Raw genomic sequence first — 27134 nt, 5'->3', positions numbered from 1 at the left:
ACAATCTGATGCTATCATTGAAACTAGATATCCTCAACCTTTATAGCAACTGATTACACTTCAAACTCAGAGCATATTAAGGGTGTGCTTAGAAAGTGGACACCTTGGTGGGTGAAGGTCTCCACAAAGGACTCATTTACCAAAATTCTCGTTATTGGGGCTCTGTTCCCTTCACTCAATCATGCTCCCGCCTCCCCAGTTTATTTTTCTCAATTTTTCCCCCCTATGAAGATGGGTGCTTCCAAAGGGAGCACTGGGCTAAAGTAGTCTTCTCTCTTATCGTTAAGACTGAGGCCTAGAAAATATCCTTGGCGATAAACTTCATTTTGGATGATGTTGGCCCTTTGTTTCTCAGCATTCCAACTTCCTACTTGTTAAATTAATCCTTAAAAAGATCAGTGCCTGGGCATGATAAGCATTGTCTTAGTTGAAAGGGTACTTCCTCTGAGGTTAGCCTGCAACCAATAAAATGCTCCCAACCTCAGGACAGATGCACCCACAAAGGCATGATGGGAAAAATTGTACTTCAGCAGAGAAAGGAGTCCTGGGATCACCTTGAAGGTGAGTAGGGAATTAACAGAGGAAAACCATCATCCATTTCTGCCTGCTGGTTCTAATGACAGGACAACCAGGCAGTGCAGATAAGCTTCTACTGCAAATATTTTTCTACAGCTGCAGAATCATGCAATTTTGTGGGTAACTGAGATCAGAAGGGGTTATTCCAAAATTAATGTTTAATGTTGTGCTGGTAGAATCGTAACAATTGGGAAAGGGCTTGAGCTCTTTTGTTAGTCCACTGAGACCCTACGTTGCTGGCATTTTGGGGTGTCCCTATGGTGCAAATACCCACATATACCTTGACTTAAAGAATGTATAGCCATGGTTTATTCTATCACAGTCTATTGTTAAATGAATCAACTCCCCAGGTTTTCACAGCTTACCATGTCATCAATCCTACCTTAACTATCATGGTTAAGCCCCCACAACCTGTTAAATTCAAACTACAGACATTATGACTTGGCATCAATGGTGGGATTCAGCCGGTTCACACCAATTCGGCAGAACCGGTAGCTAATTTTTTGTTGCCCAGGCCCAGAATGGACTTCCGGAAGCAGCATCCACACAGAGAACCAGTTGTTCACATATTTGAATCCCACCACTGCTTGGCATCTTCTGTGAGCAGACCAGAGAATAAAAGCCCATACCCTGTGTGCATATATTTTATTTTATTATTAAATTTATTGGCTACCCATCTTAACACAGGGAAACTCTGGACAGCCATTTCTGAGTAACCCCATTTCTCTGGTTTGCTTCTTTTTCCTTTGCACATGTTCCCATCTTGAGACAGTTCAGTAAAAGGTGAGCCCTCTAGCCCATCATACTGTCAATAACACTGCCATGTTATTTTAATATATCAAATCCCATAATCACCTATCTTGTCCTACCACAGTACTGTAATAACAAATGAAGTAATTAATAATATGCTGCCCTTTAATGGCACGCTAACTCTGCTGCTGAGATTTGCTCTACTCTGTGAGAAAGCCATTCCTGATTTTTTTTTCTCTCTCTCTCTCCTTCTGACTGCAAAGCATCTCAGTGAAATTTTTCTTTGTTGCTGGCTTTACTTTGTAAGGACCACAGTCCCTTGATAATGCTGATGTATTACATAATGTTTTCTTTATCTCTGCACAGATTCTTGAATGACATTAGACCTTAGATTTTCAACTTTCCTAATACTAGTACGTTCCTTAGTCTCCCTCCTATAGGTAAATGATGTATGCCAATCTGCAAAGAGGCATGAAGAAGAGCTATTTTCTCTTTTTTATGAAAAAGATGTGAAAAATTGAGAAACTTTGTCACAGATCATCTCTGATGTAACTGGTTCTTAGTCTTCAGCTAAAAGCACATCTGTGTCACAGCAGCATTTCTTTTAGCTTCTGTAACTGAACCTGCAATAAACATTGGCTAGGCTCATATATATCATGTTAAAAACACCTTATTAAGCATGGTTTGTTGAACAAACCACAATTGGATACAACTGAGTAATAAACCATGGCTCACAAACCACAACGGCTGGGTGTATGTAACATGCAAAGCCAACCCCAAATCATAGTGTGGCTTAATGTGATGTAAGAACCTAATCATAGTTCCTTCGTTCTTTCTGTCATTGCAGAAGGAAAAATGCAGGTTTCAGGTTCCCACTCAATTATGGAACTTATCTGGCTGATTTGGGATCAGCTACAAACTTTCAGCCCAATCTACCTCCCAAGCTTGTTATGAGGTTAAAATAAGATGAGAGCCTCAGGCACATCGTTTTAGGCTCCTAGAGCAGGGGTGTCAAACTGCCGGCCCATGGGTCAGATGCATTATGCCGAAACCGTGCCCACTCCATTGCCGGCAATGGAAAAAAAGTCACGATACGTTGCGACACATCATGTGATGTTGTGAGTTTGAAACGCCTGTCCTAGAGGAATTAAAGAGAGGTACTTTTTAGAAAGGGAAATATTTGGAAGTCCCATTTGTTCCAGTGGCTCATAGAAAATTATTCAGGAGAAACTGTTGAGTAGACTATATTTTTGGATGCCAAAACAAATGTTCCCCTTGGCTACAGTGTTTTATTACTTGGATTCTTAGAGAGCAAATGCTTGCCTTCTCCAATATTAACTTCTCTCTTGTTTCTTTCTAGTCCTACGGTGGATATATTACATCGCTGGCCCTTGGGTCTGGTACTGGCATATTTAAGTGTGGAATAGCTGTGGCTCCTGTTTCCAGCTGGGAATATTATGGTATGGCAAAACAACTTACAATATCAGGTTTTAACAGCTGGATATAAAAAGTGGATTATTTCTAAAAATTAGGTTACTGCTAGGGCCTTTGCTCACAGAAAAAGATGTTTGAGACACACTTCATCTAAAAACACCATCTTCAAAATACACTTTCCTTTTAAAAAAACAAACACACTTTCTCTTGGGCAAAGCTTGCTTTGAAATAGTCTGCAGAGTTGCTGGGAATATTACTTCAAAGCAGATGTTCTTAAAACAAACACGGCAAAATACAAGCCTTTTCAAAGACACTCTTGTCCATGAAACAGCTCCTGTTTCCAATCATTAGGTGCCCTTTTTAAGATCAATCATAGCTTCAGTTGTTAAACTTTGGCTGGACCTGCTCTTCACCTCAATCAGTTCTGCACACAATCTTGTGGCTTGAAGCGGGCAGCTTGGCATCATGTCCAGCTACTTCTTGAACACTCCTCCACCTTCCTTACCCTATGTATGCCATCTCAGGCAACATTTTTTTTCACCGTTTGCAAGGTTTTGCTGCTGAAGAAACAATAGGAAATGGGTCATCTGCCCACAAGTCAAAATGCATAGAATGCTTATCACAGAGAAAGAGCACATATGGTAGTTCCACATAACCATCAAATTAAGGTAAAAACAGCATTGTTTTGACAACTCCCTGCTTCCTTGGCAATATATATATATATATATATATATATATATATATATATATATATATATATATATATATATATATATATATATATATATATATATATATATATATTTGTTTTCTATATATATGAATGAATTCAATAAGAAGGCCTTTTTTGTGCAAAATAATTTTGCACTTAATACACAAAATAAGATACCAGAGGCACTCTCATCACTCTGGCTAATGGTAGGCTTGCCCTCTCCCCCCACCCCATGTGGTGATGGCTCTCTTTTGATATGTTTTGTGGCATGAGGCCAGTTTTAAAATTAATTGCCCATTTTATGGAAAATTATGAGAAAACTGCCCAAACGTCCCCCTGAATGACCAGCATGAATTAATGTAAACACATTCTGTACAATGCACTTGCTATTATGTGTGTTAATGTGTTTCTGTGCATCTTGACTGCTGCATTTATTGTATATTGCAGCATCCATCTACACTGAACGATTTATGGGTCTTCCAACCGAATCTGACAATCTTCAGCATTACAAAGTAAGAACTGCATAAACCTTCCTATATTTTAATTATACTCTTACAGTTTAATTTCAACTTTCCTTTTCCTGCCTTTTGGTCCTTGGCTCAATGTGTGGGATGCCCTCTTCCTGTCTCTGCCAGTTCTTGCATCTGACATTCTCTTAAATTGATATTTGAGGGTAATTGGGAGGCCTTGTCTACCATATTTGGAGGGGGGCGGGGTTGGCAGAGGGTAACACTTCGTTTTACAAAGGAAATTAAAGGTCTCCTTTTAAACCAAAAAAGCCATGCCCTCATAACATAGCCTTCATCTCATCCCCAAACTATTCCCGAGACAGCTTAAAATGCCTTGAGCAGTTCCAGTGTTCCAACAGCAATAAGCCACAACAATAAGCCATTGTTGCAAGCTGACACACTTCACTAATTCTGGTAGTTGGTATTATAGTCAGGTATGGCCAGCCACTGCAAGTTGGTGCTGAATCACCCCCTGTGGTCCTCAGGCACTGTCTTTGGGCAGGAAGAGAATCCAGGGAAGAAAACTTGACTCTTCTGCTATACCTCACTAGTGATTGGCTTAGAGCAGAGGTCCCCAACCTTTTGGGCACCAGGGACCGGTTCTGTGGAGAGAGATTTTTCCACAGACCGGGGTGGCGGGGCATGGTTTTGTGTGCTGCCTGCATCCGGCGGATGGGGCTTTGCTTGTCTGTGCAGACCAGTTGCTGGCATGTTGTGGCCCGGTACTGGTCCACGTTCCGGGGGTTGGGGTCCCCTGGCTTAGAGACCTAGGCTGGCCTGAAGGCAGCTGACCAGAAGAAGGTGAGGAAGAGAGAGAGAGAGAGATGCCTCCGCTGCTTCAAAATCCAACAATTACTGGGTTTCTCCATAGTTCTTCAGTCTGCTTTTTTTTAAAAAAAGTTTAATGCTATTCCCTAATAGCAGGGGTGTCAAACTCAATTTCATTGAGGGCCGCATCAGCATTGCGGTTGCCCTCAGGGGACCAGGTGGGTATGGCCAGGGTGGGTGTGGCCTACTGGGTGGGCGTGGCTAGAGTGGGTATGGCCTACTGGGTGGGCATGGCCAGCTCTACATCGTTCGCATCAAGGGTGCCTGTGGGGGCCTGGGCAGGAGTGGGACAGATCTGAGGGTCTCTGGGCCAGGGCCAAGGCAGTGGGGGCCGTTCCCTCACTGTTTCCAGGATGGCTTCGCAGGCCACATGAAAGCACTTCATGGGCCGGATCCGGCCCCTGAGCCTTGTGTTTGACATGTCTGCATAATAGCATTAAACATGTATCCAAAAGGAGCCTGACTATCAGATGCTAGTTGGAGTCAGATAATTCCTTAAACAAAACTCACAAAGCCAGAGATTTAAGGTTAGCAGAAAGTAGAGAAAAACTTTTTACTGACTGATAGATTGTTGTCATAAGAACATAGGGCAACTGATAATGAAGGCACCTATCATGTTTGCATTTGGCAACTCCATAATTGTTAATTATTTTCCTTTCCAGAATTCAACAGTGATGGCAAGGGCTCAGAATTTCCATAATGTGGATTACCTTCTCATCCATGGAACGGCAGATGGTGAGGTCTTTGAAAAACTGGTACCAATCCTGAGAGAGAACCACTTTGTTAAAGAAACATTAAGCATTTCTCTGTTCCTGTGAGCAGGGTCAATACATTTAAGACATATTTTCATTTTCTGTCTGGCACATTGAGCACTGCTGACTCATTGTTGATCGTCCCTGCTATATAGCTTGTTAAGTCATGACACGAGTCTAATGTTCTACTCTTGCGTGCTTTCTGATGTTTGTCAGACTGGTGGGATTTTTGTTTTTAATTAGCCACATTCACTTTCTTAATTTCTTTTCTTCCTTGCTTAATATTTCAGATAATGTACATTTTCAGAACTCGGCACAGATCTCCAAAGCCTTAGTCAATGCACAAGTGGATTTTCAAGCAATGGTAGATATGATCAAGTCATTTAAGCATTAATGGGTCATGCTAATAATTTGGGACTGTTGTTGAGTGTTAGATTAGGAGTGGGGCCACCCAGTTTTTAATCCACCCCCAATCACAGATGCTCTAACTTTGGTCAAGTTTTTGTCATCCTGTTCAGCCTACTTTACAGAGTTGTTCTTCTGAGGGAAAAATGGGAGGGTTGATTGATTTTGATTACATGCCATCAAGTCAGTGTCTACTCTTAGTGACCGCATAGACTTTCTCCATGGCAATCTGTTCCTAACTTGTGTTTCAGGTCTTCCAATAGTAAAACAATAGGAGGGACTGCTATATATGTTGCTTTGAACTCCTGAATGAAAAGCAGGCTATAAATCTAATCAATAAACTGGTATTGCAACTGAGACCACAGAGAGCTGTAGCATAACTATGTAATATATTATAGCATATGGGAAAGAATGGGAAGATTTCTCAAAACCAAGCTTCCAAATAGTTAAACTAATTAAATAAAGTTTAATTAATCTCGGATATTACTTTAATTAAAATTCTGTTTAGCAGGAGGGTCCAAAATGACCAATTTTTTTTAAAAAAATGGCCTAAATCTTGGGAAATTACTAAATGTCACAAGATTTTCACTTTCTCACCCAAAGTATTGTAAGATGTTAGGTGGGAACAGGAAAATGCCACATCTTTTGCTGATTTTGTGAGATTTAAACTATAAATAAGGTAATTTTAGGCTGAATTTTGGGTCCAGCCAATGCTTTTAAGGGTATTGTATGGCTCAGTGGGTTAGGACGCTGAACTTGTCGATCGGAAGGTCGGCAGTTTGGCGGGTCGAATCCCGAGTGCCGCCGCGTAACAGAGTGAGCGCCTGTTACTCGTCCCAGCTTCTGCCCACCTAGCAGTTCAAAAGCACGTAAAAATGGAAGTAGAAAAATAGGGACCACTACGGTGGGAAGGTAACAGCGTTCTGTGCGCCTTTGGCATCTAGTCATGCCGGCCACATGACCACAGAGACATCCTCGGACAAGCGCTGGCTCTTCGGCTGTGAAACGGAGATGAGCACCGGCCCCTAGAGTCGGAAACGACTAGCACGCATGTGCGGGGGAACCTTTACCTTTATGCACCATGCTTATAGGAGCTATACTGCTGACCCCTTGCTTATTGTGGGGACCCTCAAGTCTTCCTGCAATGGACAAAGGACAAGATTTGTGGCTTAAGCACGGTCCTCTCCTTAAACCATTTTTTCTTTTAAACTGGAATCATAAATGCAAATGTCTGCTGACTTATTTCCCAATAAGAGAGGAGGCAAGACAGGAAACAATGGATGGAAACTAATCAAGGAAGCAATCTAGAACTAAGGAGAAATTCCCCCAAAGTAAGACCAATTAACTAGTAGAACAGCTTGCCTTCAGAGGTTGTGGGTGCTTCATCGCAGGAGGCTTTTAAGAAGAGACTGGACAGTCAATTGTCTGAAATGGTATAGGTTCTCCTGCTCGAGCAAGGGGCTGGACTAGAAGACCTCCAAGGTCCCTTCCAACTCTGTTATTCTGTATTCTGTATAAAAGGGAGGTGTGCCCTAGTTACCAAAATTGTTGTAAACTTTGGGTGTACACATCTGGGTAATAGTAATAATAATAAGTTGGAAGGGACCTTGGAGGTCATCTAGTCCAACCCCCTGCTTAGGCAGGAAACCCTATACCATTTCAGGCAAATGGCTGGCCAGTCTCTTCTTAAAAACTTCCAGTGTTGGAGCATTCACCACTTCTGGAGGCAGGTTGTTCTACTGGTTAATTGTTCTCACTGTCAGGAAGTTTCTCCTTAGTTCTAGTTTGCTTCTGTCCTTGACTAGTTTCCATCCGTTGCTTCTTGTCCTGCTTTCAGGTGCTTTGGAGAATAGCTTGACTCCCTCTTCTTTGGGGCAGCCCCTGAGATATTGGAAGACTGCTATCATGTCACCCCTCACCCTTCTCTTCGTTAAACTACACATATCCAATTCCAGCAACCGTTCCCTATATGTTTTAGCCTCCAGTCCCCCAATCATCTTTGTTGCTCTTCTCTGTACCCTTGGTGGTTAGGAGGTTACCTCTGATAGGAAACCAGCATGTTTATGCTACTTGTCAAAGCACAAATAGAAGAAAAGTTTTGGGGATATAAATGGGGGCTGATTTTGCAATTTTGAAGACCTCAATTCAAGACAAAGCCTAATGCTGATCCCACCTGATTTGCTTCTTCTGCTTGGATGTTTGCCATTGTAACCCTGCTGTTGCCCCTTCAGGACTTAAATGGCTTTTGTTATGAATGGGAGAATCACACAACTTTTGACTTTTGTTCTTGGAACAAAAGTCAAACATGATAGACCAGCAGGGTCTTGCCATGCAACCTTAGAGGGTGAGCGCATAAGATCAAATGCAGAGGCTGAAATCCCATTTTCTTTCTCTCACCCCATCTTATAAAGTTTTTACTTTATGTGTTTGTGTGAATTCTGCTGACGAACCAGAGGATTAAGACGATGTTTCTCTTCCTTTTCAGTGGTACACAGACCAAAACCATGCAATTCCAGGCCTTTCTTTAAAGCATCTCTACATTCATATGACACATTTCCTGAAACAGTGTTTTGCTCTGCCTTAAGGAATCCTCTCTTCTGTCTTGATTCCAAGACAAAGCAATGTTAATCGCGCAAACTATGGACATTCCAAGAGTAGGATAAAAAATGGAATTAAAGAGGTGTCGATGACTCTTACTGACCCTTGGGAAAAACTGCTTGGGAATTTTTGTTAGCTAGAAAACAAATGAATAAAAATAAAAGTGTGAAATTAAAGGCTGCATGTTTTGCTTATTTTCTCCCTATAATATTAGTAGTCTCACATGTCAAACACAGGCGTTCATTTTGAATTAAGAATATAACGAATTCTGGAAAGAAAAAGAAAAAAGCACTCTTGCATATACTTTTGTATCTGGGTGATTATTCAATCCAGCAAATGGGGAAAAAATGTTTCAGAAGGATCAGTGACAAGTTCACTGCAAACGAAAGTCAACAAAACTGCTGTTTAACACTTGGCTGCAGCTATTTCAAATTGCCAGTGGAGAACCGCATCTCAACTGAGCAAAAGGATTCATTTTGAAGATGGGCTCCAGTGTGGGTCTGAAAGCTCGGAACAGTAAATCTCTGCTCCCGGTGACCAACCCAAATCTGATTTTGCATCATTATATATTTGCCTTCATTTGTGATTCTTTTCGGTTAAAAGTGAAAATTATGTTTTGATATTGGTCAAGGCAAGTTTGGCTTTAGCATTTGGTGATCCACCATAAGATTTAAATCTCAGGTAGAGCAGTTGTAGGCATTATTATTATTATTATTATTATTATTATTATTATTATTATTATTATTATATTAATCATCGCACAGTCAGCCAGATGTTCAGACTGGATTTGGCATTTTTGTCTACCTATCGAGTCCTTACCAAGGACCTGGGATAGGCAAATGTGGATGTTTGATGGTATTATAGATATTGTCACAGGATGGAAGCAATTCCTAGTAAGGTTGCCTTTTGCAATTGACTAATGGCGAATTTGTCAATGCCAATGGTGTTCAAGTGCTGCTCCAGTTGTTTTGGGATTGCACCCATTGCCTATTACTACTGGTACTACCCTTGCTTGCCTTTGCCACAGTCTTTCTATTTCTGTTTGTAGGTCTTTATATTTTGTTATCTTCTCCAGTTCTTTCTCGTCTATTCTGCTGTCTCCAGGCACTGCCACGTCCATTATCCAGACTTTTTTGTCTTTCTTATGGACAATTGTTAAGTCCGGGGTGTTATGTTGCAGGTGCTTGTCTGTTTGAATTCTGAAGTCCCAGAGCAGTTTAACTTTATCATTTTCTATGACTTTTATGATCCCACCAGTTCTTGCTTACAGGCAAATGATATTTCTTGCAGATCTTCCAATGCACCATTGTTGCTACTTTGTCATGCCACTGCTTGTATTATTATTATTATTATTATTATTATTATTATTATTATTATTATTATTATTATTATTATTATTATTATTATTATTATTACAATGAGAAATCACAGCCACCAATCTTTAGCTGCCGTTGGCCTAAGTTCTTACCAAGAACTTAGAACGTCGTAATGTATTGACATAGCATACACCAGCCAAGTATGTGGCCTTTTGTAATTGACAGATACATGATCGTTTTTACAGATGTTCCAGGAAATCGTTTTTGTGAATTTGCATGTTATTGTTTATTTTTATTTATTTACATACCATATTTTATTACTTTTATAAATGACTCAAAGCAGCAGTTTATGCAATTTTCTTGTATCTTCTTTTTTTTGTTTGAATAGTTTTATTAAAAGTTTAGAAACAAAAATAAAAGACAGCACAAAAAAAGGGGAAAAAGTGTGCAAGAAAGCAAAAAAAAAAGTAAAAATAGCCCCCTTAAGAAAGTAAACAATTTCATAATCTCTTCACCTCCTCTTAATTAACAAATATAAAAGTATTCATCCTATAATTCATCTTTTAACAATAGGCAAATTAAATAAGTAACATCTACCCCTTATCCAATTATCAACAAAAAGACCAAGCAGAGCATTAAAATATTAACACTAATTAGCATATATAAAGCTCTGCATTCCACATCTCAAGTCTTAGCTCTAAGCAAAATTCCATGTAAAGGGCATAAAATAGTCCCCGATATCCTTGGGTAACTCCCTTAAAGTTTAACATGGCAAAAAGAGACAGTTTCTCCTTTTAAAAAGACAAGCTCCAATACACGCTATTTTTCCCCATTCCAAATCCCAGAAAATCCAAAGAAAATCACCCATATCCAACCAATGCCCTATCCCATTCAAATAAATATTCCATACCTCAACTTTAAACAAATCCACACTTCACAAATATATCCAACGTGCTTGGGATGGCCCTGTATCTAGGTCACCTCAGCTCTAGTCCAACTTTTTGAACACTGTCATATTTAACCAAAGGACTAAAGATCCAAATAAATTTGAGATAAGATTTTGGAATTAATTATGAAAAATCCTTCCCATGGGAAAACCCCATTATCCTGATGCAAACAAAATACTAGAATGTTAAATAATAAGAAGAGATAATTTCTCCTTTAAAAAGACAGATTTCCCCAAACTTCCTTATTTTAAGTAAAAAGGCAATCAGATACAATGCCGCTATAACTTCAGGTGATCCTTGATTCCCAACCACAACTGAGACCAGGATTTCTGTTGTTAAGCAAGGCAGTTGTTAAGTGAGTCATACTCAATTTCATAACCTTTTTTTGCTAAGGGAATCACGTGCAGTTGTTAATAATATGGCTGTGAAGCTAATCTAATGCCGGGAACGAATTCCCATCGCCCAGTACGCTCACACAGAGAAGGCCTCCTCAGGGTACCGTCGGCTAGACAATGTCGGCTTGCGACCCCCAGGGGAAGAGCCTTCTCTGTGGGAGCGCCAGCCCTGTGGAACCAGCTCCCCCCTGAGCTTCGGATGGCCCAAGATCTCCAGTCCTTTCGCCGCGGCCTCAAAACACTCCTTTTCCACCTGGCTGACCTAGACTGACAGGGATTTTAATTATATTTACAATTCTAACTTTATTCTTTAATTTATTTTAATTTATTTCAAATTTTATTTTTTAATTTACTGTACAGAGACCTTTAAGTTTTGATGTTGTTAGCCACCCTGAGTCCCTCGGGAGATAGGGCGGGATATAAATCCCATAAATAAATAAATAAATAAATAAATAAATAAATAAATAAATAAATAAATAAATAATCTGGATTCCTCCATTGACTTTCCTTGTCGGAAGACAACTGGGAAGGCCGCAAATGGTGATCACATGACCCCATTTGCAACATCACAAATAACGTGCCAAATGTCAACCACTTGAATTTTGATCATATGACCATGTCAGGGGTAGGCAACCTTGGGTCTTTTATGACTCATGGACTTCAACTCCCAGAATTCCTGAGCCAGCATGGCTCAGCTTGGAAACCTCTCCCTTTCCCCTCAGCATGGCTGGCTCAGGAATTCTGGGAGTTGAAGTCCACGAGTCATAAAAGACCCAAGGTTGCCTACCCCTGACCATGGGGATGCTGTGACAGTTGTAAGTGCGACTACCAGTTGTAAGTCACTATTTCCAGTGCTGTTGTAGCTTTGAATGGTCACAAAATTAATGGTTGTAAGTTGAGGATTACCCATAGTATAAAAATAGGATACACAGGATAACTATAGGGAGAAAAGCTTAAACACCATATTGAATGTGAACAAATCCAGCATATCACATTTTTACAATCAGGTTAATAGTAAATCCAAAAGGAACCACCCAAAATAACAACATATCCCATGAATGAACCTTTATTGTCAAAGTACAACCATGTATACATTGAGATTGGGTGAGTCTCCCTTCGTGCCCCCACCCCCAACTCACAGTGACAACAAACCCTTCATCTTATTACACCATGTGAGCTAATTCCACAACACACCGGCCTCACAAGTCAATCATGCATAAAGTTTATAAAATTATTTCCCGTTCAAAAGCATAACAGCCCATGGATAAAAGCTGTTCTTCAGCCTGTTGGTTTGGCTGGCTATATTCCTATATCTCCTACCCGATGGTAGGAGAGTAAAGAGATACCATCCAGAGTGTGAGTCGTCCCTGAGAATTTTCCTCACTCTTCCAAGGCAGCGAGCCCTGGCGATGTCATCCAGTGGTGTCAGGGGACAGCCCACAATGTCTTGTGCTGTGCTCACTACCCTCTGTAATACTTTCCTATCCGCGGCTGTTCAGACCAGCATACCAAACCACAATACAGTACGAGAGGACGCTCTCTATAGTAGACTGGTAAAAGAGGGTCATTAGCCATTGTTCTACCCTTTTAACTTGGTCTATTAAACTGGCTTTATATTACCATTTTTACTTGCAAACATGCTTTTATCCTTTAAAAATTATTTCAAAATGTTAATATTCCAATATTTTCCCAACTCTTAATCCATGTAAAACTTTCTGCAGCCAAAACCTTGTCTAACTTTTTGCTGCTTATTTTAAATGTTTAAAAATTATTAAAAAAATAGTTCTTCATTTTCTTTTATCAAGGATTGAAGGTACTCCCTTGATGATTGCAATCTTGTCACTTTGAAGTTGTCTAACTTCTTTGAAGCAATTAATAGGAAATATTCAGAAGTCGTTAGCAAGGGAAGTATGGCAACATGGGGGTCTTTTGAAAGGTTCTGTTTGCCTCTGTAGCAATTATAGTGAATTTCATGCACTCTTTTGGAGTTTTGACTTCCCAGGAAAGAGCTATTCATCTGACCAAGTTTGCTTAAAGTTGTTGGGTATACAGAATAAATTTAATTCCCATCAAGGCTGATAGGATTCTCTTGATCCACTGAACAGATGAGTGGTAAAAGAGGTTGTGGGCTGCTCTTTTGACACACATTAATATTATTAGACTTCATTTTCACTTTGTTTTTCACCAAGATGTTTTAACTGGTTCATTAGGAATGACTTTGTTGTATTCTTTTATTGTAAACTGTCATGTTGTTGACAAGTCTCCTGGATGGGTGTTATACAAATTTTTGTATAAATGAATAAATGCTTGTAGTGAAAGCATAGGGAATTGTACAAAGGAGACAATATACAGTACATGTAATGTGGAAGCCTTGTAATATACAATGTAATAGATTAAGCCTCTAGCAAAAGCTGCTTTTGTTGCAAAATTATAAACAAGGTAGACACTGGGTAAGGCCATAGACTTGCAAGTAGGGATCCATAAGAATTGCCAACTTCCAAATTCCTTTAAAAGCAACAGGGGTTGTGGGGTTTAGTGGAGAATTCCAGTTCCTATCTATTCTGGCCAGCATAGTTATTGATTTGGAATGATGGGAGTAAAGTCCATCAATATCTGGATGCTTAGAAACCTGATTCTTGTTTTATACCGTATAGTTGTATCTCCTAGAATAAGGAGTGTGGTGGAGTGTTTAAGATGTTAGATTAGGAATGGGGAGTTCCAAATTCTAGTGTTCCTTTAGGCACAGAAACCAGGTGGGCCAGGTTGGTGCTAGCCCAAACACTGCTTTAGTGTAAATTAGGGGGGGGGGGAAATGCCCCTTCCTCTTGTATTCTTTTAAGTTAATTTACTATTTATTTCTCAGCAATAACAATTATAATAAACCAGCACCAGCAATCAAAACCCAAATGAGCATGTTGTTGTTGTTAGTTGCGAAGTCGTGTCCGACCCATCGCGACCCTATGGACAATGTTCCTCCAGGCCTTCCTGTCCTCTACCATCTTCTGGAGTCCATTTAAGCTCACACCTACTGCTTCAGTGACTCCATCCAGCCACCTCATTCTCTGTTGTCCCCTTCTTCTATTGCCCTCAACCTTTCCCAGCATTAGGCTCTTCTCCAGTGAGTCCTTCCTTCTCATTAGGTGGCCAAAGTATTTGAGTTTTAGCTTCAGGATCTGGCCTTCTAAAGAGCAGTCAGGGTTGATCTCCTCTAGGACTGACCGGTTTGAATGCCTTTCAGTCCAAGGGACTCGCAGGAGTCTTCTCCAGCACCATAGTTCAAAGGCTTCAATTCTTTGGCGCTCAGCCTTTCTTATGGTCCAGCTTTCACTGCCATACATTGCAACTGGAAAGACCATCGCCTTGACTATACGCACTTTTGTTGACAGGGTGATGTCTCTGCTTTTTAGCAAATGAGCATAGATTAACATCAAGATTAATATCAGACCAACCATCAAGAAGTAAACAAGCTTCAAGGAACTGCCAAACAAACAGTAAATAGCCCATCCAAAGAACCACCAAAACCACTCCAATCAACAACCAAGCACAAAGAGCACCAAGGACCCCTCAGTTATAATAAAATCATTCTGCATGCGTGATATAAATATAAATCAAATTATTGAGCATAAAACAATAGAACATTTGTATTCCTAACCAATAATTATGGATACAAAGTCATAATATTTGGCCTTGGGCCAGTCACTGGCTCTTAGTCCTAATCAGCATTTGAGAAGCTATCTGAAAAAGAAAAACCACGGTTGTATTTTGAGCAACGTTGCTATGAGAATTAGGCAAGGCCAGTGCAGAACTAAGAAGACAACAAAGCAGGGCAAGCCCTAAGAACAATAAGCTTTCTATAGGAACAACAAAGAAATCTTGGCTTTTTGTATTGTAATATTGCGCCAAAGAATTGAGGCCTTTGAACTGTGGTGCTGGAGAAGACTCCTGTGAGTCCCTTGGACTGCAAGGTGATCAAACCGGTCAGTCCTAGAGGAGATCAACCCTGACTGCTCTTTGGAAGGCCAGATCCTGAAGTTGAGACTCAAATACTTTGGCCACCTAATGAGAAGGAAGGACTCATTGGAGAAGAGCCTAATGCTGGGAAAGGTTGAGGGCAAGAGAAGAAAGGGATGACAGAGAATGAGGTGGCTGGACGGAGTAACTGAAGCAGTAGGCCTGAGCCTAAATGGACTCCAGAAGATGGTAGAGGACAGGAAAGCCTGGAGGAACGTTGTCCATGGGGTCGCGATGGGTCAGACACGACTTCGCAGCTAACAACAACAAATTTGAGAAGGAAGGACTCACTGGAGAAGAGCCTAATGCTGGGAAAGGTTGAGGGCAAGAGAAGAAGGGGACGACAGAGAATGAGGTGGCTGGACGGAGTCACTGAAGCAGTAGGCATGAGCCTAAATGGACTCCAGAAGATGGTAGAGGACAGGAAAGCCTGGAGGAACGTTGTCCAAGGGGGCGCGATGGGTCAGACACGACTTTGCAGCTAACAACAAAAAATTGGGCATCTCTGTTTTGCAAACCAAAGGCAGCCGCAAGCAAAAGAACACCACTCAAATTTCAGTGTTGCTTTTTTTTAAGGCAGAGTGGCATGCTTTCTACATTCTGTTGTCCAAGGCCTTAATATACAGTATATACAGGTAGTCCTCAACTTACTATCACAACTGAGCCTGAAATTTCTGTTGTAAGTGAGACGGTTGTCTCAGATGCCACTTCTGGAAGTCCACTCTAGGCCTCGGAGGACCAGGCCTGCACTGAATAAGACAACCGGTTGTTCGGGTATTTGAATTCCACCACTGAATTATTTGCAATGGTTCCATGTTTTCTGGAGCCTCCGAAGCAAATCTGTAGCTCTTATGAAAGTAATTGGTGGAGAATCAGGCTCCTTGTCTCAGAAACTAGACTGAAAGCATAGAGACGGTTATTTCCCTTCTCTCACTAGTAGCCTTCCTATTTTGAACTGAACATGTGAAAGTGATGCCTGAAGCAAGCTATAGTACTCCTCTTCCCAGTGAAACTAAAAAAAAGCAACTTTGTAGCACCCAACAAAACCATGACAGGAACGATTAAAAGCTGAGTTTCACACACAGACACAACTGTTCCAATGCCGACTGCAAATAATCATCCTCAGCCAGACAAGTGGTGACTGACTTCATGTATTTTCATCAACAGACACACAAATTGCATCTACATTACAATTGTATCTCTGTTTTTTTCTCCCCAGAGCCAAACAAGTTGCAATTACAGGGTGCAGATGTTTAGTGTGTTTTGCAGAATTGGTTTAATAACTTGTTAAGCTGAATGATTCCTATTGTGTTGTAATGGTGTCATAAATTACTTTCAATGAGAAATGTCATAATTTCAAACTACATTCAGAAGTGCTTTGCAGTAAAAACAAACAAAAAATCCTCTCTTTTTCTTGCGTGAACTGAAGGAGGATCAACTTACTTCAGAATTGAATCTGTATATTTCATACCATATTGAGCAACTGGTATTTATATAATATCAGACTTCTTACCTACAGTTTTTTTTCTTATGGCTTGTACATGTGTTTGGGCTATAAACCCAAAGGATAAAGCTAATATTGCTTGTGTCTTTTAAAACTGTAGCTCTACATTTTTATCTTATACCATTTGTTGTTGTTAGCTGCAAAGTCGTGTCTGACCCATCGCGCCCCCTTGGACAACGTTCCTCCAGGCCTTCCTGTCCTCTACCATCTTCTGGAGTCCATTTAAGCTAACGCCTACTGCTTCAGTGACTCCGTCCAGCCACCTCATTCTCTGTCGTCCCCTTCTTCTCTTGCCCTCAACCTTTCCCAGCATTAGGCTCTTCTCCAGCGAGTCCTTCCTTCTCATTAGGTGGCCAAAGTATTTGAGTTTTAGCTTCAGGATCTGGCCTTCTAAAGAGCAGTCCGGGTTGATCTCCTCTAGGACTGACCGGTTTGATCACCTTGCAGTCCAAGGGACTCGCAGGAGTCTTCTCCAGCACCAGAGTTCAGAGGCCTCAATTCTTTGGCGCTCAGCCTTTCTTATGTACATGTACACATGTACAAGCCATAAGAAAAAAAAATGTAGGTAAGAAGCCATACATTGCAACTGGAAAGACCATAGCCTTCATTATACGCACTTTAGTTGGCAGGGTGATGTCTCTGCTTTTTAGTGTGCTGATCTTATACCATATTGTATAGCATTCAGCAGGAATGGTGGGAGATATATTTGTGTGTACATTTTCTTAGCTGTGTCTTGCCAATGAAAGACCTCTTTGAATAGTTCCTACCAGCATCTCTGTTCATGGAAATGCTAAAATAAGTGGTAAGACTGCACACCCTACGCCCTCTGCTGTCTAACACCAGAGTCCTATCTTCATTGACAAATGCACGAAAAGGAAAGAAGGTCTGCAAAGTTGCTGCAAAAATACACTCGTTTCTAGTCTTCAAAGTTATACAGTGATACTGCCATGGCAACGTTTTTTTTAAGTGAAAATTAGGCAGTAAATAACTATCTTAAACTTGATCTTCTTTCTGGCTGGCTGTTCATGGAACTTTCCTCCATTGCACCTACTGTAAGTGTGGGCCAATATCATTCTCCTGTGTTATCGCTGAGATGTTGGCTTAACTCATCTTCATCATAAGACTGATAGCATTAAGCTGTCTTTATGTACCAGTATTGAAGTATTCTTTCCCCCATCGTTCCCATTCTCTCCAGATCAACCTCAATATTGACAGGTAGATAGAGACCCGCAAATTTCATGTCATTATAGTGTTCTGCCATTGCATTCAGCAGTGAGGAAAGACCCATAGAATTTTTTTTAATAGAAATGAACTAAGATGATCAGAGGCCTGGAGACTAAAACATATGAAGAACGGCTGCAGGACTTGGGTTTGGCTAGTAGTCTAAAGAAAAGAAGAAACAGGGGAGACATGATAGCAGTATTCCAGTATTTGAGGGGCTGCCACAAAGAAGAGGGGGTCACATTATTCACCAAAGCACCAGAGGGCGGGACAAGAAACAATGGTTGGAAACTGATCAAAGAGAGAAGCAACCTGGAATTAAGGAGAAACTTCCTGACAGTGAGGACAATTAACAGCTTACCTCCAGAAATTGTGGGTGCTCCATCACTGGAGATTTTAAGACGAGGCTAGATACTCACTTGTCTGAGATGGTATAGGTTATCCTGCTTGAGCAGGGGGCTGGACTAGAAGACCTCCAAGGTTCCTTCCAGCTCTGTTCTGTTCTGTTCTGTTCTCTGTTCTCTGGCGTGCTATGTGCAGAACTTGGAGCTCCAGAAGAATCTGGCCACCTTTTGTTTCAGACTTGAACTTACATTGTTGGAATGTTTTGCTGATAAAACTGAGCTTTGTTTTTCAGAGCATCATTTTTCTCTGAAAATAATATATAAATAATTGGAATCAAAGTGATTTCTCAAATATTAAATATATTTAAAGAGAAGTGGATGGTAATACAGATAATAATAATAATAATAATAATAATAATAATAATAATAATAATAATAATAATAATAATATATGAAAATGCACTTTATCTGGAGGTGATGAAAAGAAGAGGGATGTAAAGTAGGATACAGCAAAAACATGGGGAATAAAAATAGAAATGGAATAGGAAGTAGACAAAGAAATCAGAATCCAGGAAAATATTATTTTAAAAAATATTGGCTTAATAAAATAGTCAAATATATGGTGAATGCAATTGAGAGGGGAGGGGGTTGTTTAACCTAACACTGAAAAAAAAATCCCTAACTGGCTGCATGATTTTCCAGCTGTGTTTTATAATTCCTCGGTTCTTAATATTCTTTGGTTTTTCTAATAAATGACTAGTGAATCAGCCAATTATGGAAGAAATTTTGAAAACCCCTTCAGAATGTTTTGGCTGGATTTTAGAAGACTAAGTGTTCTCACTTGGAGAGAGGAAGTCACCAGAGGCAGCAAATGTCAGTGGACAGGAAGTATCAATGAGCACCGTGTATCCCGTATTATTTTCCTACACCAGTGATGGCGAACCTTTCAGAGACCGACTGCCCAAACTGCAACCTAAAACCCACTTATGTAAGATCAGGTGCTGGGTGGGTGTGGCCCATTGGGTGGGCGTGGCTGTGGTAGTAACGGCAGACTGGGTGGGACTAAATGTTCAATCAATCAATTCCAACTTTGCATGATCTTTTTTCCCACGAGAAGTTGAAATTGATTGATTGATTGAACCTTTTTTTTTTGCACACGGTGGTGGAGTCCTAAAGCGAAAAGGTTTTATAAAACCCAGCTGAAGGCCTAGGACTGGGGCGACAGCACGCGTGCCCACAGAGAGGGCTCTGGGTGCCACCTGTGGCACGCGTGCCATAGGTTCACCACCACGGTCCTACACCCTCAAAGATGACTTGCTGTAACCAAGTGCAGCAGTAAACTATGATGCGTAGTATGCCTCAAAGTCCAGTCAACTTCTCTGCGTTATCTTTTCCTTGTCAAACAACAATCTGTCTTGAATTAATGATCACTGCAGTATATCTCTGGAAGATGAATTAGAAACTTCAGTTTGTGCTGGTCACCACTCCTCCAGTTTCATAACTTTATTAGAGCAGGGGTCCCCAACCCCCAGTCCCTGGACCAGTATCAGGCTGCGGCATGCCAGCGACCAGTCCACACAAACAAGCAAAGCCCCATCTGCAGGATGCAGGCAGCACACAAAACCACGCCCCCTCTGGTGGCACAGTGGTTAGAATGCAATACTGCAGGCTACTTCTGCTGACTCTTGGCTGCCTGCAGTTTGGCAGTTCAAGTCTCACTGGTTCAAGGTTGACTCAGCCTCCCATCCTTCCAAGGTCGGTAAAATGAGGACCCAGATTGTTGGGGGAATATGCTGACTCTGTAAAACCACTTAGAGAGGGCTGTAAAGCACTGTGAAGCAGTATATAAGTCTCTAAGTGCTATTGCTATTGCTATCCGAATGTAAATCACTTGACCATGGGGATGCTGCAACGGTCATAAGTGTAAAAAATGGTCATAAGTCACTTTTTTCAGTGCCATTGTAACTTCAAACGCTCACTAAATTAACTATTGTAAATCGAGGACTACCTGTAGTCTTATTTGGTCACCTCTGAGCATGTGCTAAGCCAGGTCTGCTGCATTTGGGAAGCTTCCTGCTGATTCTGCTACACAAAATCCTGAATTTATGCCCCAAAATCTTGTATTAGAGTCTACAATTGTATGTGTACTCATTGATTCTGGGATGTGTGTGTGTGTGTGTGTGTGTGTGTGTGTGTGTGTGTGTGTGTGAAATGAAGCTTCTAAACCCAATTCAAAATGATGTCTTTTATATGTGAACTCTTCTATACAATCTGCAAACTTCATTTTTTTACAGTTTCAATGAGCCAAGTTAAATGCATTAAGGATTGCTGTGCATTCCATTCTTGTGACTGCCAGCTATTGTTTGGATGACAGATCAATCTTTCTGGGCCCATGTGGGAGGTCTAGAATCCTGAGAGCACATTATGGACATTCTCATAATGAGGGTTACTACCATGGGCATAACCAATCTTCAAATCCTTATTTACTGGAATGTAAACGGATGAGGTTTCTCCTGTGCAGATTTTCAAGGATTTTCACCATTCTCTACCACAGGGGTCCCCAACCCCGAATCCATGGCCCAGTACTGGGCAGCGGCATGCCAACAACCCATCCACACAAGCAAGGAATGTCCCATCCGCAGGATGCAGGCAGCACACAAAACCACGCCCCCTCCGGTCTGTGGAAAAATCTCTCTCCATGTAACTGGTCCCTGGTGCCAAAACGTTTGGGGACCTCTGCTCCAGCATTTCCTCTTTTGGTGGTGGTGGGGCTTCTGGTGGGAACATCTTCAAATAAAACACTGGACAGCAACTTTCTATCATGTTCATTTTCTGAAAAATACCTCTGAAATATATGCAGGGCTCAGAAATATTATTTGAAGTAAAAACTTGGCTTGAAATTTGAACTTCTTTTTGCAGCCTGCCAATTTACCATTTAATTTTGTTGCAGTGTAAAATAAATAAAAACAAAGTCAAATACAATCACTGGGATAGGGTACCCTGTCAGTCTCCAGAGGAGACATTTGTAAATCCATATTGAAGATGCAGGGTTTAGACTGCAAAGTAAACAAAACAAAACAAAAAGATTTTTCACAGGATTTTTCTCCTAATTGTGGAAATTTTTCCCAAAATAGGAATGGAGAAAGGAATATTTTTTAAAATGTGGGAAAGATAAGCTAAAATATTTTGACAAATAATCTCTCTGATGGAGTGCAGCTCATAAAATAGATCAAAGTTGTCATTTCATGGATCATTGATGTCCACCTAGTCTGAAGCTTCAGGAGCAAAGAGTGCTATATCGGTTTACAGATTAGGAGGACTATTTTTAGGAAAAAGCATTGACATTACAGCCAGCTAATAGTCTTAGTCACATTTCCAAAAGTTGTAAATTCAAGAATCACATTTAATAGCTTCCTTTAGATCTGCTAAACTGCAATCGCTGACTTCCTGTTCTCCGTGTTGATATTTGTCTTGCCTCTGGAATTAGATAAGCAGCTTCCTAATATATTGCCTGTTTGATAGTGAAGAAAGATGTGAACCTTGAAGATGGGTTATTGCAAAGAGGCCCATAGAACAGGAAATATGAACAACCTGGGCTGTATCTTCCCCTTCCAAATGGGAAGATTCAAATATGCTGCTGATTTTGCCTTTGGGACTTATGTGCCATTAGGTTTCAATGGTAAGTGCCGGTGGAAAGTGCAGGTGGAAAAGGGAAGGTAATGCGGAGATAGGCAAAAGAATGCAACCATCTTCTATATAGCCATTTACCGTGTGCACGTTGTAAAGCTGATATAAGACGTCTGCTCTGGGGCTTGCCAGATTCAGGGGGATATGCAGCTGTTATATGGTAAATACCTATCAATACACTTGAGAGAGGAAGGAAAAGAAACTATGAAAGAGAGAAATTATCATAAATGGTGAAGAATTAAAAATATGGTTGCAGTGGTTATTCTCACTTTCCTGAATATTAAATGCAAAAGAACTGTTCTGAACCAAGTATTTATTTATTTATTTATTTTATTACATTTATATACCGCCCTTTCCCGAAGGACTCAGGGCGGTTTACAGGGTGATTAAAAAACCAAGATACAAAAGTTAAAAACAAATTTTAAAAAAATTATATTTGTCCCTGCATAAATAAAACCCCAGTTAAAATTAAGATTAATTCTCAGCCTGGGCCAGAGAGCTCGGAGAGCCAGGTCTTCAGGTCCCGGCGGAATGAACGGAGGTCGGGGGCATTCCTCAGCTCCACTGGCAGCTGGTTCCAAAGGGCAGGCGCCCCCACTGAGAAGGCCCTGTCCCTGGGTGTCGTCCGCCGGCAATCTCTTACCGGTGGCACCCTGAGAAGACCCTCCCTGTGGGAGCGCACTGGACGAAGGGAACTTGATGCCGGCAGCAGGTGTTCCCTCAGATATCCCAGACCCAAGCCATGTAGGGCTTTATAGGTCATCACCAGCACCTTGAATCTCACCCGGAGGGCAACCGGAAGCCAATGCAGCTCGCGGAGTAGAGGTGTTACATGGGAGTATCAGGAAACCCCCATCACAACTCGCGTGGCTGCATTCTGCACCAGCTGAAGCCTCCGAGTGGTCCTCAAGGGCAGCCCCATGTAGAGAGCGTTGCAGTAGTCTAAATGGGAGGTCACGAGCGCATGAGTGACTGTGCGTAGGGTATCTCGGTCCAGATAGGGTCGCAACTGGCGCACCAGGCAAACCTGGGCAAAAGCCCCCCTGGTCACGGTTCCTATATGGTCTTCAAAATTGAGTCATGAATCCAGGAGGACACCCAAGTTGCGAGCCCTATCATCGGGGGGTAACACTTCACCCCCCATCATTAGAGATGGAATAGTCTGGTTGACCCGAGATGCCAATATGCACAGCCACTCAGTCTTGGCGGGATTGAGACAAAGCCTGTTTCTTCCCATCCAGACATGGACCGCCTCCAGGCAACGGGACATCACAGCGAGGGCATCGCTGGGTTGGTTCGGGGTGGAAAGAAAAAGTTGGGTATCATCAGCGTACTGATGATACCCCACCCCGAAACCACGAATGATCTCACCCAGCGGCTTCATATAGATGTTGAACAGGAGGGGCGAGAGAACCGACCCCTGAGGAACTCCACAAATGAGAGGCCTCAGGGCGGATCTCTGCCCTCCCATCAACACCGACTGCGAATGGCCCAGGAGATAGGAGGAGAACCACCGTAAAATGGTGCCTCCCACTCCCAACCCCCTGAGACGCCGCAGTAGGATACCATGGTCGATGGTATCAAAAGCTGCTGAGAGATCTAATAGGACCAGGACAGAGGAGCAACCCCTGTCCCGAGCCCTCCAGAGATCATTCACCAGCGTGACCAATGCCGTCTCTGTGCTGTATCCGGGCCTGAAACCCGATTGGTACAGGTCCAGATAATCAGTTTCCTCCAGGAACAGAGGAAGCTGATGCGCCACCACGCTCTCAACAACCTTCACCAAAAAGCGAAGGTTGGAGACTGGATGATAGTTATTTAAAAGAGCCGGGTCCAGGGCAGGCTTCTTGAGGAAGGGTCTCACCACTGCCTCCTTCAAGGCGGCAGGGAAGACACCCTCCTTCAAAGAAGCAGTTATTACTGCGTGGAACCAGCCTCGTGTCTCCTCCCGGGCCGCATAAGCTAGCCAGGAGGGGCACGGATCCAACAAACAGGTGGTGGTGCTCAGCCTCCCCATGATTCTGTCCACATCATCAGGGGAAACAGGATCAAACTCAGTCCAGATAACATGCACAAGTATGAATAGAATCACTCCATTAAAGGTGCTACTTAATAGTCTTCTGACTTCAAATATGAAGAAATTCACTCAGAATTCAGTTGAAAGCTTATCCTTTGAAACCCAAGTAATATTTAATGCTAAAAATCAAATCATTGTCACTGAATGGAAGCTTGTGGGTCTGGCTTCCTGAAACTGCCAGGATTGTCCTTAAATTTTCAGGACTGCTATACCCCAGTCTAGGCAAGGATCACTATATCAAAGTTTCACTTAGGGGGTATCATGAGCACGATTACGACTCTTGTTAGAAGCTGAATAGGGACAGGATTGTACCTCCAGAACTAATATGGTAAAATAGGCAGTATATTGAAATAGGTTTTATTTGAAAAGCAACTGTAATACTTTGTTTCTTGGATACTTGACCCCCACAATGGATCACTCCAGTATCGCTAGGACAGATAATTTTTTTTGACAGTGAGCTCTCGTGTCCTTTCTTCAAACAGTAGATCATCTGTCAACACTGATGTCAAAGTAAACAGAATAAATGTGTGAAATCAGTTGTAAAAAATTGTCGAACAGCAAACAACAGGATTTGTTCATTTGATTTTTTTTTTCAAATTGAGTAAGTAAACTGTCAGCAATGATGCAGTCTCGTAAGTGCTTAGTGGAGCTGAACAGTATATATGAGGCTGTGTAAGAAGACTAGAAGGCAATTGTTTTAGGATTCTCCAGGGTTCCAGAAATTGCCCAAAGAAGTGAAACCGCCCTGCTTTTCCTGCTTCTTCACAGCCCTTCCAAGTATCCAAAGGTAAGAGGTAGATGGAGCTCACGGGAGTATCGTTTTTTGGTGAACAAAGAGTCATTTTTAGGGCCTTTGCAGGCATCAACAGGTTGCTTTTGAATATTTGCACATCTGTGTTTTCAGAGACAGAATTAGGGAGCAGTTTCTTGATCATAAGCAATGATTGAGCAATGGATTGCAAAATTGTTTAAAAGTTCACTTCACTTTTAAGAGAACAGAAAAGAGTTCACATTGGAGAGGTTGTTGACATATTGGGAAGGCTAGTGTATCAAACGGAATACAAAGAAAGATAAGTTAACTATAACTGTTTTTTTTTTAAAAAAAAACACCATTGTTTTACTTGTCAAAACGTATTTGTTTTATTTGAAAATAATAAATGTGGGCTCCTGTATGAAACTTTCCTAATTTTTAAAAAATTACTATTTAATTTCTTTAGGAAAAAAATAATGTTTTTATAAGCCCGCAGTATTTTAGCCAAAGTTAAGTATTGTCCGATGGCATTAGCTTCCAGGAAGAGTTATATATGCAATGAGAGTCCAATTTTTTTATTTATTTCCAAACTACAGTCCAAATCATGGTAAGCATGCAAACTGTCACTCAGACTAGAAATGAAAAAGGATGTTTCCTGCCACCATCATTATTATTATTATTATTATTATTATTATTATTATTATTATTATTATTCATTTTTAAAAAACCTTGTGAACCGCCCTGAGTCCTACGGGAGAAGGGCGGTATATAAGTTTAATAAAATAAATAAATAAATTATTATTATTATTATTATGATAACAGAAGGAGATCCGTCCAAATACTGATCAACACAGTGATGCTTAGATTACGTAGGGATGGCTGAAAAGTACTTTGCTACTTTTTGTTTCTGCATTACTTGTTCTCCAGCTCCCAGCAAAGAAAGCAATTACTTTACTTCAGTTTCACCTACAGAGTGCTTTAAATCAAGGTGATGGTGTGTATACAATTTGCTAGCAAATTGAGAGAATTATTCTTGTTTTGATTTCCCTTTTCAGAATAATAATTTCTCTTGAAAGCGATTTGACCTGAGTTTATTTCAGAAAAGAATTCATACGACTATTGTACTTACCAATAAAAATATTGGTAAGGTGTATAGTAGCGCTACTGGAAACCATGATCTATTAATGGATGTTGAATTATATCAAACATCACTTTTGCTGTGTGTTAGCTATTTCATTTTCAAATTCCAGTTTCAGCTGACTACATATCTGTAAGTGTAGAGGCTGTCATTTGGAAAAAGATGTTTAAAAGCAAATTCTGTTGAAATCACTAGGAATGGGAAAGAATGTATTTCGATTGAAAGTGTTAATGTACTTAGAATCAAAGACTCTTGCTCAGATACTATAAGAGGCTTGGCTGACTTTGCTGTTGTAAACTACCACAGCCAATTTTCCAAAAATTATTGAAACAAGATACAATTATATGTGACATATATATATACATATATGATATACACATACATATATATAGTATATAGACACGCATGCACGCGTGCGCGCGCACACACACGCACATACATAAATATATTATGTACAGATAGTCCTTGGCTTACAACAGTTCGTTAACCATTCAAAGTTACAACGGCACTGAAAAAAGAGACTTATGACCGTTTTTCACACTTACGACCTTTGCAGCATCCCCATGGTCATGTGATCAAAATTCAGATGCTTGGCAACTGATTCATACTTATGACCATTGATGTGTCCCAAGGTCATGTGATCTCCTTTTGCAACCTTCTGACAAGCAAAGTCAGTGGGGAAGCCAGATTCACTTAACAACAATGCTACAAGCATATCAACTGCAGTGATTCACTGCAAGAACTGTGGCAAGAAAGGCTGTAAAATGAGGCAAAAATCACTTAACAAATGTCTCACTTAAATACAGAAATGTTGGGCTCAATTGTGGCTGTAAGTCAAGGACTACTTGTATATGCATACGTATGTAACTGTGCACACACATACATAGACACATACAAATACACACATCAGGATAGGCAAATTGTTGCTGTTCAGATGCAATTACAACAGTCTTTTACCCTCAGCCTTAGGAGCTGCAACTGAGATGTCCAATATCTGGGTGACATTAGACTGTCTGCTGCTGCCACCGTACGAAATGCAGTCCATATTTTCTAGACAAGTAAATCACTTTGGAGATCTTGAGTCTTGTTTGGAAACACATACGTTTCAGATTTGAGCTGCTAATCACAATAAAAAAGAATCCAAATAAATAATTATTGCAATCCTGTTTCCAAGCAAAA

The 27134-nt window shown here is 40.9% G+C and overlaps 1 protein-coding gene and 1 long non-coding RNA gene across 2 annotated transcripts in view; one reads left to right on the top strand and one right to left on the bottom strand.

The window, feature by feature from the left end:
• Positions 1 to 8700, top strand: part of LOC310631814 (prolyl endopeptidase FAP-like) — a 59501-nt gene extending 50801 nt beyond the window's left edge. Inside the window, exons 21-25 of the mRNA XM_083348525.1 lie at positions 2687 to 2786; positions 3920 to 3984; positions 5472 to 5544; positions 5852 to 5925; positions 8452 to 8700. Coding sequence (XP_083204651.1) covers positions 2687 to 2786; positions 3920 to 3984; positions 5472 to 5544; positions 5852 to 5925; positions 8452 to 8550 — 411 coding nt within the window. The 3' untranslated portion in view covers positions 8551 to 8700. The remainder of the gene's footprint in view (positions 1 to 2686; positions 2787 to 3919; positions 3985 to 5471; positions 5545 to 5851; positions 5926 to 8451) is intronic.
• LOC310631816 overlaps positions 1 to 27134 on the bottom strand; it is a 263229-nt gene that overhangs the window by 127258 nt on the left and 108837 nt on the right. The window lies entirely within an intron of this gene.

The sequence above is a fragment of the Vipera ursinii genome, assembly GCF_947247035.1.
Source record: "Vipera ursinii genome assembly, chromosome: 1".
Classification (NCBI taxonomy): domain Eukaryota; kingdom Metazoa; phylum Chordata; class Lepidosauria; order Squamata; family Viperidae; genus Vipera; species Vipera ursinii.
The sequence above is the reverse complement of the archived record's forward strand: the minus strand, read 5'-3'. Positions and strand labels throughout refer to the sequence as shown.